This window comes from Aquila chrysaetos, chromosome 5 (assembly GCF_900496995.4).
Source record: "Aquila chrysaetos chrysaetos chromosome 5, bAquChr1.4, whole genome shotgun sequence".
Lineage (NCBI taxonomy): Eukaryota > Metazoa > Chordata > Aves > Accipitriformes > Accipitridae > Aquila > Aquila chrysaetos.
The window spans coordinates 73,911,022-73,927,295 of NC_044008.1; the positions used below are offsets into that span (position 1 = coordinate 73,911,022).

General features: G+C 43.2%; 1 protein-coding gene across 3 annotated transcripts in view; it reads left to right on the top strand.

The window, feature by feature from the left end:
• Positions 1-5,885, top strand: part of KCNJ16 (potassium inwardly rectifying channel subfamily J member 16) — a 35,422-nt gene extending 29,537 nt beyond the window's left edge. For all 3 annotated transcript variants that reach the window (XM_030016241.2, XM_041123925.1, XM_041123924.1), the window contains one exon: positions 1,321-5,885. In XM_030016241.2, coding sequence (XP_029872101.1) covers positions 1,397-2,686 — 1,290 coding nt within the window. In that variant the 5' untranslated portion in view covers positions 1,321-1,396 and the 3' untranslated portion in view covers positions 2,687-5,885. The remainder of the gene's footprint in view (positions 1-1,320) is intronic.
• The last annotated feature ends 10,389 nt before the right edge of the window (positions 5,886-16,274 follow it).

Here is a 16,274-nt window from a genome sequence, read left to right on the forward strand (position 1 = left end):
TGTCAGCTGAAACCAGCTTAAAAACGTGAAAAGTACTTGTCATTTTTCCATTGAAAACTTACAATTTTTTGAAGAATAACAACAGGTTTTCCTCAAAAATATTAGCTTTTTTCCTTCAGAAATATCTGTTAGAAGCATGACATTTGGCAAAAATTTTGAATTGTTCTAGCTGTGTGCCCTATCATTTCTGACTTGTCAGTGGTTTATGTGTTAGCGGTTGGGATATTGTAGAATGAGCTGGAGACCTGCAGGAAAAGGCATTTGCCTTTTTCAGTGCTGTATCCTACAAGTAATTCATAAGCATCCTGTAACTGATTACTTCAGCTAAGTCTTTCCTTTTTTATTGGATTCCATTTGATGAGGTCTCAGTTTCTAACATAAGTTCTTGTTATTAGTCACTAAACATATAGCCTAGCACTTCGTACTGCTGAAGTTCATATGGTTGCAATCTGCAAAGACATCCATTTTTTCTCTGATCTGACAGAGGATCTCCTAATTTGCATCACTTCCTAAATTTGTGTCATCCACGAATTTTATTAACATACAGCAGGTTTTTTTCAAACTTATTAATAAAAATTTAAATATATTTTGGCAGCCGGATTATTTTTGTTTGTTTGTTTTAAGGAATGATTTGAGAGGGTTTCCAGGACCTCAGAGAGGTTTCTTTTTCATTTGAAATGTAAATACTTTTCTACAAATTGAACAAATATGTCTCTGTAGCACTAGCCCAGTAAAGTTCAATTCCATGACCAGGTTTTTCTGGGCAATACTGAAACACAAATAATGATGAAAGATTGCGCGTTTGATACGTTTTCTGGTTAAAACACATCAGGACTGAACTTGCCTGCTCATGCTACTGAAGTCTCATGTCTAAATGAGGGTGTTTTCCTAGGCATTTCTTCTAATGGAGGAAAACAAACATGCAACAAACAAATAACTACCTCAGATATTTGGCTAACTTTAAGAAGGTTCATGCCATTCCTGTGACTGTTCATGAAAGCCCATCCTGATTTGAATGTTACTTCACCAGAACATTGGGAGAGATACTCACAGTGGGGTCATCACAAAGGTTTTTGATTTCTCTTTTCATCTACATACCAAATTTTACTATTGATATGGACATTTCTAACTAGTTGAATTGCTAGCTGCCTCATATTTCCAGGCCTAAGTTTTTGAGCTATGTTGTGTAATGAATGTCAGAGTCTGTGCTCTTCAGAAAATTGCTCATGATGGCCACAGAGTGAATGTATTTAGATTTGGTGTTACACAGTTCTGGCATAGGAAATTAAACGTAAATAAACTCTTTCTTTTATTTCATAGATTTCCAATGAACAAAGAAAACAAATAGCCACTGGGACCACAAGTGTGTTCTGTAAACTGATGCCACGAGGCAGATATGAGAAAGATGACTGAGCAGAGTGGTTGCTATAGGCCTGTAAACATACAGGGAAATAAGATCAGTTACCAAGGCACTTGTCAAGAAAACCCTGCAATGGGGATGAAAAGATTGCAGAATCGATTTCTCCACAAGGATGGCAGCTGCAACGTGTACTTCAAACACATCTTTGGGGAATGGGAGAGCTATGTAGTGGACATATTTACCACACTGGTGGACATCAAGTGGCGCCATATGTTTGTGATATTCTCATTGTCGTATGTTCTTTCATGGTTGTTCTTTGGACTAGTCTTTTGGCTGATAGCAATCCAACATGGAGATTTATTCAACGATGAAGAAATAACCCCCTGTGTTGCAAATGTCCATAGCTTCACAGGAGCATTCCTATTCTCCCTTGAAACCCAGACGACCATTGGTTATGGTTACCGCTGTGTTACAGAAGAGTGCTCTGTTGCAATCCTCATGGTTATCCTACAGTCAGTATTAAGCTGCATTATTGACACCTTCATAATCGGAGCAGCCTTGGCTAAAATGGCCACAGCTCGAAAAAGAGCTCAAACCATTCGTTTCAGCTACTATGCTGTAGTTGGCTTAAGAGATGATAAATTTTGCCTCATGTGGCGCATTGGGGATTTCCGGCCAAATCACATGGTTGAGGGCTCTGTACGAGCTCAGCTTCTGCGCTACAAGGAAGACAAGGAGGGGAGAATGACGATGGAATACAAGGACTTGAAGTTGCTAAATGACCAGATCATACTTGTTACACCAGTGACAGTCGTACATGAAATTGATAGTGAGAGCCCCTTGTATGGTCTAGACCGGAAAGCTCTGGCCAAGGACAACTTTGAAATCTTGGTCACATTTGTCTACACAGGTGATTCAACGGGAACCTCACATCAGTCAAGAAGCTCATATGTCCCCAGAGAGATTCTTTGGGGCCATAGGTTTAATGATGTCTTACATGTAAAGAAAAAATACTATAAGGTGGATTGCTTACAGTTTGAAGAAACCACAGAAGTTTATGCTCCTCACTGCAGTGCCATGCAACTGGATCGGAAGGAGCAAGAATGGAACCGAACCGAGAAGACACGGGAAAAAGCAGCAGAGACGTCAGCACTGGAGATCAAGTCATTTAGTACTAACCAAAAGTCATTTAGCGCAGTTGCTCTCATCACTAGTTGTGAAGATCCAGAAGACCTAGTGACAGCTGTCAATCAGCCTTCTGGAGAAATTTCTTATCAGAAAGCAGCTGTGACCTTGAGTAGTCTATCAATAGAGTCCCAAGTCTAGCTTTTTTACTGCAATTCAAATCACTTCCAGCAAATTCTCCCAGCATAGCTTTTAGAATATAAACAATGAACTCACGTGCACAAGTATTTATGTTATAAACCTCGCTGACAGCATGCCCGCATTGTAGTACGTTGCTGAGCTGCTAGAAGGCGCTTCTTACTGGTTAGCATGGGTATCAGTAACAGATTAGCATTGGCACAAGAAAACAGCTTACATTTGGGTTGACTAGACAGCTACCGTACTTGAGCAAACTTATTGTAAACTTTATTACCCTGCAGGGACCAATGTTGGACATACCCAGACATAGATAATGATCTAGGCAGGGAACAAAAACAATGTAGTGTGCCCTCTAGGTCAGATTTTTCAAAGCTGCCTAATTTATTTGGAAGGCCAGTTCCCAGTCTCTCTAGGAGGCTCTGAAACTCCCCCACCATCACAACAAACGATTACTCTTTCATTGCACCTCTCCAGCAGTTCAAATGACGCCCTCATCCCAGGGCTACACTGGTGAATCTATGGGGCTGTTCCTTGTAGGAAGGAGTGAACTGGCAAGAATAGCTGAACCCAGTATTACTGGGTAGCTTTGGAAACCTGCTTACACCCTGGCTAGTCCTGTGGGATCCACAGTGGGATCCTGGAGAGCTTTTCTCATTTCCTAGTCGTGAGCCATTCCCAGAACTGCCACTCCTTCAACAGCTTGAGGTATGCGGTATGTCAGCTGGCCTGGGGCTGCGTGAAGGTTTTGTTACGTGGCTCTGATGACTGGGAGGGCTGGCCAAACTGGCTCATTTGCAATGTTCAGAAATCAAAACGGGACCTCAATTTTGAAACTGAAATCAGCAAAATCAGGTTGAGCCTTGGAGAGAAGATCATGTTTTTAGAGTGAGCTGTGCAATATTTCAAATCAAAACGTCTTTCATTTCAGAATGTCAGCCTTGCTTTTCTTTTTAGTATATTATGCTTCTTTAAAAAGACAAAGATCAATCTGGAGACCAAACAGTGTGATTTTGTCAAAATGAAATATTTTTATTCATCTGAAATGACTGTGTAAAAATGATCCTTCACAGAGAAATTCAACAAACTCAGCTGTCAGCTCAATTTGGAAGAAAGGAAAATGTTAATGTTTTGAAGTTGTCTGTGATGTGGAGGTTCCACGCTCTGCACATCTCTCTAATTATTCAATAAGCAATATCTCAACATGCTTTTTTCCCCTGATGGCTACAGTTAATTTGCATTGTGTTTAATTATCATGCTAACATAAAAATAATTATCTCTGAATTTGTGGTTGCCTAAAATGGGATTTATCTCACCTGACCTCAGCCACCAAGAAATTAGAGTGTTTGCCTACTGGTCGAGGCTCTTTGTGGTTACTGGAGTGTTCTTCTGTATTCACAGGGGAGTTCATGCCACCTTACTCTGGCTTTTTAGGGAGCTGAAGGCAATAGGGTATGTTTATCCTGGAAATGTTCATCCCTCTCCATTTATTGTTGAAGGAGATGAGATGACTGTTGTGGAAATGCTGGCTAACTTTAGGCTGCTAAAATTAGGTCTGACGAGTCATTCACATCATTCTGACTAATTAAAAGGTTTTATGAGCTCATCACCTTTAATGAAGAAAAATAGCATGCTGAATCTTTTTTCCTGAAATTTACTCCATATAGTAGTATTGCTGCATTATTTTAATGTATCTTGCATTTCTCTTTTGATAGCACTTGTCTTTGAATCTATGTGATCCCTTTAGGTAAAACCAAGCATATTAACAAGCCTGGGGGGAGGTGGTTATTCCGAAGCTCATTAATTAGCCTATTTTATATGCTGAATCAGCAGCAGCATCCATGTGTAACTGCAGTAGAAAACATCTTATTGTATCCTGGATTTGAGCACTGGCAGGCATTGGGGAAATAGTCTAAAGAAAATGGAAAGCAATGTAGGAAAATGTATAAGGGTCTCAGTACTTATGTGGTGTTGGAAAAAAACACCATCCGGATTGTATAAAATAGAATATAACCTTTGAGACATGTGAAGTAATCCTTCCACACTCCTCTGTCTTTGAGAGATCTTGGCTGGGTTACTTTATCTGATGTTGGGCATCACGCTTTGGGAAAGATATGGAACAATGTGAAGAGAATCCAGAGATCTAGAAAACATGCCAGTGAGGAAGTAGGGAATTAAGGTGTTTCAGTCCAAAAGGGGGCTAGGAAACAAAGAAACAGTTCTCAAACACAAAAATTGCAATTCAAGAGAGAGGGACAATCTGTTGTCTGTATCTGGTGGGTAGGACAGGAAAACATGGGCTTAAACTGAAGCTAAAAAGATTGAAGTTAATTAGGAGACACTGTCATAAAGAAGACGAAGCACTGACAGATCTGTGGGGTTTGTAATCTCTGGGGTGGTGGCTCCCGGGAACCTGTTGGAGAAGACACCTGTCAGGAGTGATACAGAATGGTCAACATTGCCTTGAACTTTCCAACCCTGTTTTCTGTGATCCTATGATTTTCAGAAAAAAGGAATATCTAACATGAAATCTGCTTAACTGGTTACTTTACAAGTACTTACACACGTGTGAGTATTTGCTTAATCACATAGGTAAAGCTATGCAGAGGGATGAGATACTACTGCGACATGTAATCAAAATCCCCAAAACATCTTCAAAAAAAGGTGCATATTTCAGGTGCTGTTTGCAAAAGTAGTTTCCCATATTAAGCTGCGAATCTCAGCTGCCTTTCCCTCTCCCAGTTATGTACTGTGTGAGCCGCTTGCAGTGAAAAAAATTCTTTCCTCGTAATGACTTTCCTGTAAGCGAAAGTACCTGGAGTCTGATTTAGCATTTTGTCACATGCTTCTTGGTATAGATAGATATAAATATGTGAGCATGTATAGTAATGTATGCTTTGGCATATAAGTCGACCACTAACTGATGAGGGTCAGGAAGAAACTTCTCTCCTGGGCATGTTAATTCGTAACAGGCTACTATACAGTTTCTTCTACTTTTATCTACAGCATCTGATACCAGCCAGTGCTGGAGACAGGATACTGGTTGAACCACTGATCTCAACCAGTCTGGCTTTTTCTGGGTTTCTCTGTTTGATATTTTAATTATATTTATCACAGTATAAAAACTATGTATAATAATGTATAGTAAAGCATGCATTGCATTTTTATGAATAAAGACACAGAAATAAAGAACATGCCTCTACCACACACCTTGTGAGAGCACATTTTACTTTTCTTCCCTTCAGCCACAGTTTTAAGCTTCCATACCTTAGGCACTAAGAGGTCATGGAATGATTTATAAGGTGCAGAGTAGTCTTTTGACTTTAAAAGATGCCAAATCACAAGCAAACCCACAAAGTTATAAATACATTCTGTGGAAGCTTCTTAGCATGAACTCTGTTTGTTTGGAGGAATGAGCCAAACAAAGCCCTGCTTGCAGATACACACACACACGCTTCTGCAGGGCAGTTGCATCCAGAGCTTGAATACTTAATCTGCAACCTCCTCTCCTGATGAAGGGTCTTTGATAGCACCAGGTGGGTAAGACAGGAATGGACAGAGGTGTAGAAGGGATACACAACCACACCAACTGTGCAGACTCCTTGCGTAACTACCATTTAGGTGGGGACTGACTGTGCTCTTGGTAGAGCCGGTTCTTACATCCTCCTTGCCTAGGAGAGGACCTAGGGAAGACTCTTGCAGTACAGTGGTGTACAGCAGCTTTGGGTAAGTAGGAGGGAGAATCTTCCTCACGCATCTGCTCTTTGTAGATGAGGATGTTTCTCAAGGATTTCCATTTGGCTTTTTTTTTTTCATTCATTGCCATTGCAGAGCTGAGCAATGCAAAAGCAAGTAAGCTGCTTAGAAACCCAACAGAGGTAATAACATGTATCCTTACAGCAGAAACGCAGACCTAACCCTTGAGTCATCCCTAATGTAATGGATGAAGTGCCCACCAGTCCTAAAGTAAGTGTCTGGCTGCTTTCTGGGCTCTTCAGTGAGTTGGGAGCTGAAGTGAAACACAAGTACCCTCCCGCTCTCCAAAGCATTGCATGTGCTCCTTGGGACTTCAGCAGAAAGGCAATACATCGGGCTGAAGTTCAGCAGCTTCTTCCCAGCCACCAAGAGAGAGGCAGCAACTGGCATTTCTTTCTGCCTCAGCTAGAAGTTGCTCCCTCTGTTCCCATCTTTTCCACAGAATTTACCAGATGAAGCAAAATTTTAACAACAAAGAGAAAATACAAACCACTTTGCATTGGACTCAATCATGATTATAGCTGCATCTCGGTTATTTTCTCTTGGAAAGTAACACTATTGTTCTGGGTCAAGATTAGTTTATGTCAAAGGGAATATAATAAGAGATTATTATAGAATTTATTTTTCCAGTTTTGCCTACCACCGTTCATTAAGGCAGCTGGCATTTCCTTCCCCATTATCATGTATCATTTAGTGCATATTTTCTCTGAAGTTGATTTTCAGATGGGCATAATATATGTCCCTTTGTTTATCCCTTGTTTCTTACACACTGTGCAGGAGGTCTGATTTCAGCTGCCTACTTAACTTGAAGCATTACAGTTACACAGTTAGACTCACTTCAGGAAATAACAGGTACCTTTCAGGGTATCAGAAGTGTTTGTGTGGGAAGACAAAATTGCTTGTAAGCTTTTTTTAGCTCTTAAATCTTTGCTGGTTTTGAGCTGGGAACCTGCAAACAGAAAGAGTTGGTGTCTCTGTGGTGGGCCTGAGAGGCCCATTTAGGGAAGCATCTGACAACAAATTCACTTCCAAGCAGACAAGAGAAAGCATGACATAAATGAAACAGGAATGAAGCAAGGAACAGTTACAGTTTTAGTCTGGGCTGAAAAATGTGGATCGATATTTTCACGGGGCTTAAGATCACAACACAGGAGCTACTTCCAGACTTTAAAGCTTTTCTTGGGGTCAGTCCCCGTGGCTGAAGAAACGACGAGGGAATCAGCTAAACATGAAGCTGGATAATTCCGTTTCGGGCTGATGTTCCTCCCTAGAAAGCCAGGATTTTTGGAAGCTGTGATATTGCCACCTGTCAGTCGGTGTTTGCTTCATGCTCCACACCGCAAAGTCACCTAGGACCGGCAGAAACACCCAAGCATTTCCTCCCCGGGCGCGTCCCCCAAGTCCTGTTATCTTTCCGGGCCCGGCACAAACCCAACCTCAGATCCTACCAGCCACGTACAAACGGCAGCGGGGCTCCGTTCTTTCCCAAGCACTGACCCCCATCCCCTCACCCGCCCTCCCTGCCGCCGCAGCGCAGCCCCAGCCCCGCTCCCGCTCCCGCCGCCGCCGGAGCCCGGCAGCGCCGCCCGGGCCGCGCCGCGCCGCGGGCACTTTGGCGCCACCTGGTGGCGGCCCGCGGAGCGGCCGCGCCGCCCCCGTCGTCCCCCCCCCGCCCCCGCCTCCACCTCCCCGCTTGCCCTGCTCCCACTCGGACGGCGCTGAGTGGCTTTCCAAGAGCATCTCTTCGGAGAAAAGCGCCGTAAATTCAAAGGAAGCCCTTAGGCTCAGCCCCCAGTCTCTGCTTCAAGCGCTCCTTCGGATGGGGGGGGGGGGGGGGGGGCGCAGCTTTGCGGCGTTGCAGGATCGCAACGATTTGGGAGGCACGGCGTGCCGTCCCCGCGATGGGTTCCCCGTGGAAAGGCGGTGTTATAACCACGGCATAAGCGGAGAACCTGTTGTCAGCAGATTCCTGCTGTTGCCTGGCCATCCTAGGCAAACTCGGGACCAGAGGTTAGGGCTTCCTATAGCTGCCTTCTCGGGCTCAGTAGACTAAATCAAACTCAGAAAGAAAACGATTTTGGTGTAGGAATTGATTTGACATGTGCTGCGTCCAGCTGATTTATTCTATATCATTCCTCTTTATATATAGAAGCAAAAGCTGAGAGGTTGCTTGATTTGCCAGCTTAGGTATATATAGCCAGTCAAAACTGGCTACACTCCACTAGGAACTTTTCAAATAGGGCAATGATCTATTTGTGGCCAAAGATACTTACTTCAAGAGGTATCAGTGACAAGAAGCAAAAAGCTGCTTGTTTGTTTGGACCAGGGAACATGTGTGCGTGTAGAAAGGCAACGCTAACGCTTATTATGTAGAACTACACACAGAAGGGCTCCAAAACAGAAATGCCTTAATAATTATCTCATATTCAGTGCCATGTCCACTTCTGAATGCACATTTTCCATTGAACAGCTTCGTGCTTTCTCTCACGCATGGGAGTAGCTCCAATTAAACATCTGCTGAACCATCTATATCATCATCCTTCTTCACATCCTTTCTTCAGGCTCTCCTTCGCAGCGGCGTGTGTAGGAAGCTCCACAACTGTCAGGCAGCTGGTTTGCTGCGACTACTGGGCATTGTATTTGTTCCTCGTGTTTCCCCATCTTTGATCACAGGGTGTCTCTCAGACTTGCCTGACAGGGGAGGGACTATTTTTGGTCCGATGTTCATTCGGCACGATTCCTGCTTGGTCCAGGTGCCAAAATGAGCTGATGGCCTTTACGTGACCGTTGCACAAAACAGCAGTAGAGAGGAGACTGTCCCAAAGCCTCCCCAACACCACTGCTCTGTACCGGGGCTTGGTGAAATGTCCGTATTGGGTGTCTCTAGCCCAAATTTTGACCGATAAGTGCTTCACTGTGACAGCCATGCCCTAAATGGGGCATGAAAAACAGGAATTATGCATAAATGGGTACGTCTCTTTTCAGATCTCCAAGCGGAAATCAAAAAAGACCCTGGTGAGTGTACCCAAGGGAAGACCTTCCTTGCCCGCCCAGGTCAAGGGCCTTACTCATGTAAATGTCACCCCACCAATTTCAATGGGGTGGTTCCCAGAGTGACCTGTGGTAGGATGTGAGTCGGGAAACAAAATTTGGTAAGTACTTTACTGCAATTTGTGGAATTATTTACTGTATATACTGATTAAAATCTCTTCTCTTCAGTGATCACTTTTTCCATAGGCAAAAAATCTACCTTTCTTTTGCCACTTGTTTCATGTGAGAGGGTACAGCAAAGTGCCACTCCTGAGTTGGCAACCGCTCTGTTAGAGGGCTTGTAACGCTTTGCCTCACTGGGTCTCCTTTCTCTTTCCTCCAATCTTATCCTTCTTTTTTGGAGAAGTACCAGGTAAAGCCATCAAATATAGTTCTTCACAATCACACAAACCATCAGCCCTGCACACCTTTACATGCCACCAGCCACAAGCCGTTTCCCAATGCCCTCCAGCAAACGTCTGGCTGATAATACAGAAGACCAAAACCACAGACCTCCTTTGATATGGTCTGTACCAAAGATGCGGAGGGTTGATTTTGGAAAACCTTACGCTGGCATTAGCAATCCTCAGGAAGCTGGGTGCAAAGCTCTAGCAGGGAAAATCACAGCAGAGTGGAAGCGTCGCATGTGAGTGTATGTCTGCACATGTGGATGTGGGACTGAAATAGCTCCCATCACTTTCCTTACGTTAGCCTTAATAAAAGGGGATGGTGCCTGCCAATTTCATCTCAAGTTTCATCCCTCTGAAATATGTGCACTTTCACCAGCTGTATATTTGGCCCAGGGTAATTACTATAGTGCTAATTTTACCTGAGATGATGAAAGCGCTGGAACAGCCTAGCCATATAAAGGGAAGAGATACATACAGCTGATGCAGTCTTCTGGGTCCTTTTCTGAGCAAAGAAAGTCATGACTTTGACTTGTAGATTTGCTCCTTCGGGAGGCTTCTTCTTACAAGAGTTAGCTGAAACACAACTGAGGCTAGAGAAGAGGAAGGTCAAGGATACTTGTGTGCTGGAAAATGAAAGCACTGAGTACTGAAGTGTTGCCTTGTAGTAAATTACCTTATACAGATTAAATTACTCAAATGGATCTGCTTCTTTTCTTTTCTCTCCTATGAGACAAGCCACTTCCAGACACCAAAAGCACAAAGATGCTTGAAAGTCTTCTATTTCTTTCTGGACCTTCCAAAAAGATTCAAAGTCAATTCACATTTCTAATGAAGATTCAGAACAGACACTTACTCTATCCAAACCAGTTCAGCTTGAAAAAATTACAGTGAAGTATGGTCAGAGGAAAAGCAATTTGCCAGAGCTTGAAGAGTGTGAATAATGCAAAGCAAACAGCTCTCTGCAGCATTCATTTGTGCTTTCAAGTATGCTCACCTTCACTGTGCACCCATCCTGGCTTCACCTGGAGGTCCTGGTGACCAGCATCACAGATGGTGATTAAGGAAAGATGAGCTGGTTGATGATTTCTAACTTCTGTAAACTTGGAGGATTGCTTTGGGGTTTTTTTTTTAGCAAAAGACCCAGAAATGATTGGCACTGCTGGCACTCGATCCTAAGCACTGGAGTCACCCCATCAGGAAAGATGAACAAAGCCAGGCCGTTGTGCTCCGGTCTGGTCTGTTCTGCAAAGGTTTTTTTATGTCACCTTTGCTGTCAGAGAGCACAAGCACCTTCCAGTACTGTAACAAGCGACATGACGAGCCTCTGTTCATTCTCTTTATCTCTTTGTCTCTCTCGCTTGCTCTCTCACTCTTTACTCTTTGCCACTGATTGCCTCTACATGTGATCTCTGGCCTTTGTCAAATCAAGATAGTCAGAACCTGGGTGCTGAATGCTCCCTCTGCCCGAGCCCGTTACCGATGGCCTCAGTAGGCATTTGGCTCCCAAGTTAAGTGTGTGCTTAGATTAAAGTGAAATATGTATCAAAGTGCTGCTCTGAATAAAGGTTTTCTGGTCTGAGGCCTCCGAGGAGGAATGTGGACTTCTTGTAATCAGCCCGTCTTTTTCGTGAGCTACGGACCGGCGGCGTGTTTCTGCAAATCGCTTTATGCCAATAACAAACTGCAGAAAATGCTAACTCGTGCCAGCCCTGTCTGCAGACGGAGAAGGGACCGGCAGCGAGCCCTGCTCCCTCCCAGGCACCCTGCTCTCTGCAGCACCCGTTTGTATGTGTGAAGAGCAAGAACAGCCCTGGGAAACCGCCGGGGTCCTGGGACCTGTGATGCCACTGGTGGACCATGATGTCACCGGGTCTCTCAGGAACTGTGGGCTGCAGCAACTTCCACATTTTATGACTTTCCATGCTGCTTTTTTAATACTTGATGGGAAATGGCACAATCCTTTCCCCTCCAGTCTCTGTCACAAGGTTGCTTAATAGGGTTTGGGCACTAGCTCAAATAATATCAGAGGATCAAAGCCAACTTTTGAAGTATTAGGGAGATTAGAAAGAAACGCATGGCTCATGCCTTCTGAGGTGCAACCTTTCCTAGTGCAAAACAGGGGAGAGCCTCCTTCTGCGGCCATCCTTTCCCTCTGTCTGTGCATCTCGATCAGGCCAAAACAGAGCACAGGCCATGCAGTTTGTCCCAAATTTTAATACAGGATGCCCAAGAGTGGGTGAGGAATCCTTCTTCCCCTGTTCATCTGCATAAATGAAAGGCAGAATTTAGCCTGGAGGCACAAAATGGCATCAGAAAAAGCAAATAAGCAGCACAAGATCATGATAGCAGAAGAAAGGAAGCTGTGGCATTTACTTGCTGAAGATTATTTCCTCTCTGACGACAGATTTTTCAAATGACAGAGGTGTTTTAGCGGGTGGGCCTTGGAGGGCTGGTCCAACTAATCAGTCAAAAACAATCTCAGGAAGTTTAACCAACAATTTGAGCTTGGTTTGGTTTTACTCATCTGTCCAATTTTAGTTTTGAGGGAAATTTAGAAAGGTGCCAGCTAATTTAATTTGTCTACCTCCTTCCCAGCCACGCAGGAGTTACGAGAGGGGCTGGACTGCCATTTTTGTGCCAGCGATCTACTCCTCTGATTACCCTGGCGACATGTCTCCCGGCCAGGCTCTCCTTGCTCAGCTTGGCTTCCTGACCAGGGAAGTGCAGGCACGGCGGAGAAGAGATGCTGTGATGGCTAGGAAAGGTCTCGAGGTTCTCCCAGTCAAGGTGGGACTGCTCGACACCAGCTCCGGCAGCTCAAGGACCCTCTTTGGTGCACCTGCAGACCCGGTATGGGAACTGCTGTGTTGACAGTGCTTTGAAACAGCCAGCACAAACACAGCGTACAATCACCCGGTCTCCTACCAGGGAGTAGTCTGCACCACTACCGTCAAGATGGAAGTTCACATTTGATGTAAATAGGCACAGCGCTGGCTCCTCAGGGAACTTCAAGCTTGCTTTCTACTGTGTTTTTCCTTCCACAATGGCCAATGATCTAACTCTCTGTTTTTAGCAAAGTTTATTTGCTTTCCAGGAGAGAAAATAAACTCTGATATTGTCATTTACGTTGTGGCCATGGACTCCAGGCAAATTCTTAGGTTCTGGTACAAACTGATAGAAAACACTGAGAACATTTGCATCTAAGCTAATATACTAGAATAAAAAGTGTGAGAAAGTAAGCAGAGCAGTAGTTTGTGTGGTGTTAACACAAATCAGATGCTTCTGAGTTTATAAATGCAGTTTTCACTGGAGTGGATACACTGATAGGTAATAAAGTACAGTGATAATTAATGATCATCAGCAGAAATGCAGTATGCACTTTGCAATGCAAGAAAACCATGTAGGGTTTTAACAGAGCTTCTTTGAGTCATTTCTGGGTATAGTGTTCTGCTGTTGGAGGCAAGTTTAATCGTGTACTCACATATTTCACTTCATCCTTTTCTCAGGAACTACCAAACGTCACCTGAGAAAGTGAAGCTGCCCAATTTGAATCACTTTGGTGAACCAAGTTGTATAATACAAATGGGTCAGTAGGCGAGTTGCAGAAAAGGCACGTACTTTGCATTAACTTTGCGTAGAAAAGATGAAAGGTTTCTAGCTCTTTCCATTGCAATTGACTTTTTATTCTTTCTTGCCACTCCCTTTCCCACTGGAAATTTTCCACATTGCCACCTAAGGTGGCACACAGATGGTGACAAAGGCTGAAGCAGATCTCTGCTTCATCCCTCCTCTTACAGCCATGGTGAAATTAGAGAAAACACGAGTCTGTAATCATTACCCATTCCTCATCCTGCACAGAACACCAGAAGGTAGGTTACCACTTTTTTTTTGCTAACCAGAATGCCGTTGTGGCAGGAAGGTTGGTGGTAGGATGCTGCAGGGGCAGAGAAGCAGACCAGAAACACATCTTTACCCCTTGCAGCTCTCCTCACCCTCACATCTTGGCTAACTACCATTTATAAGGATCAACTCATCAAATTCTGATAACCCCCAAGGAAGGAGGCTGAGGTTGAGGGACCCAGCCACTGTCTCTGAGCACAGTGGACTCTGCAGATGAAAGTTTGAAAGTTGGCTGAGCACCACGAGGGCTTTTGAGCAAGTAGGTGACTTGACTAGTGACAGCCCACAGTAGGGGACTCATTGAAAAACCTGTGAATATCTACTGCCTTGAGAGCCCTCCTGCTTACATACAATATTTACATAACCAAAAGTTTGCAAGCCAGAGAAATACAAAGATATTCTTACCCTGTTTTGTTCAGCTGAGTGTGAGCCTATCGTGATTTTAGAAAATCTGGCAGGCCACTAGCAACTGAAGCTGTAAGGAAGAGAATGAAAGTGTAGTCACACAGTTTTGTGTGTGTAAGTTGCTGGCTCTTAACCCTTTTCCTTCCAGGAATTGTCAAGTTCCCTATGTCAGCTCCATGGGCATGTTCTCACCACTCTGGCAAGTTTTATTAACCATTAACTCCCTTTCCCTTGAGATATCCAAAGAATGGGAACTATGGAAGATCATTAGATAGCTGTGAGGTTAATAGGAAAATATTAGCCTTATTAATATGTAATTGCTTGGTCAGTTTTATCACTTATACTAATGTCCTTCTCACTAATCCAAACATACATTCCCCACTGCCGCCTTTGAGGACAAATTGCCACAGCTGACTGATGGCTGGACAAGGAAAAATATCGAATATTGCCATGTCACAAACAATGCTAGATGTCCCTTCTTAAGATTACTGCATTTCTGAAAGATTATCCACAATCCTAAATTATGAAAATAGATCACTAAATGGTAATACAACTGTCTTGCTACAGCAAGGCTTCTAGAAATAAAGAATGTGCAAGGTGTACATTAAATAACAGATTAACATTTCCTCATCACTTTAAGGCTTTTGACCCTGCAGAGGTAAGCATGTGTTGAGAGCTGAGAGCTCACTTTTTACCAACGGGTATTTATCATATTTTGTTGGGTCTGAAAGTTTAGCTGGAAATTAAAGACCCTTTAAACTAGTCATCTTAATTTATAGAGAATCAAGCCACATGGAATATAGTGTTGGAAATAAGTTTTCTTTGGCAGAACTTCTTGGGTTGCTGTTGGATTGCTAGTTATATACAGTTACTGTTAGCTATGGATTACAGTTTGTAATTCATTATATCAAGATTTCTTCACCTTACTTCCCACATCCACCATCTGCAGTAGCAAAACCTGAAAGTATATACTTAATTTTTTTTTTCAAAATACAGTCACTGGCTGGTGATTTGACTTTAGAATAAGACTAAATAAGACAGCCTGAAATCTTCAGCAAAGATTTGGGACACAAAGTGTCTGGAAAAGAAAGAGATAAAAAAAATCTGAATGGTGTGTGACTTCCACTGTTCTCAGATACACAAAGCAATTCAATTTCCTATGTCATATTTCACCCCCTCTATGAACAAACACATTATTATCCAATATAACTGTGTCACTGGCTGCACATCTGTATATCCTATTTGCTTGCAAAGTACAAAATATATTTATTTTCTCTCTCAAGTCTTATCAAACGTATAACCGACTCTCTGTGGAATTTTCATTGGATTTACCCATTCCTTCTATTACCAATGTGGCTTCATTTTTCCTTGGAGATCCCAGCATTAGACCTATAAAGATCCAGTTAATGTCTAAACCCCAGGGGTTTACTGTGAATGGGGAAACCACCTTTTCCTGATGAATTTTTTCCAGTTGACTTAATGGCTAGAGAAGAAAGGCTAACTTATGCCAGTTTACTTGCATGGAAATGGTGAGACCAAAAAAAAAAAAAAGCCCAACACGTTATTTATGGCTTTTCTTCTCATCTTGTGGAAACCGACTGCTTTGATTCTACCAGACCATGTTTTCTTTGCAAGTACAATACAATTAAGCTATTTTCAGCTGGCAATAAAATCCTTGAGAACCAAAGCAGATTTGGCCACTTTAAGAGATGAAGACTAATGCAATCTGATAATTAGGTCATTTCACCGCCAAGACAGAAAAAGCAATTTAATAACATCTCCCGTGCAGTAAGACGGGGGCTAAAGCCTCTGGTCCCAGCTGGCAAGGACTATGCCTGCAATACAACTCTCAAATTTGCTTCCACGGGGCATCTGCAGATCTCTGCAAGACTGAGGGACAGGGTGGCTGTGATGGGCAAAGGTGAGAACGATACTGGAAAACAGAAAATGTGGGGAGAAAAAGCCCCTTCTCTCACTGATATGGCCTGGCTGAAATCCGTCTAAGAAAAGCATCCTGCTTTGTTGCTGGCTCCTTTTCTTACACCTCCTACACTGGTATGAAATATGAATGTTCTGCCTTCCCAGAGCCCTTC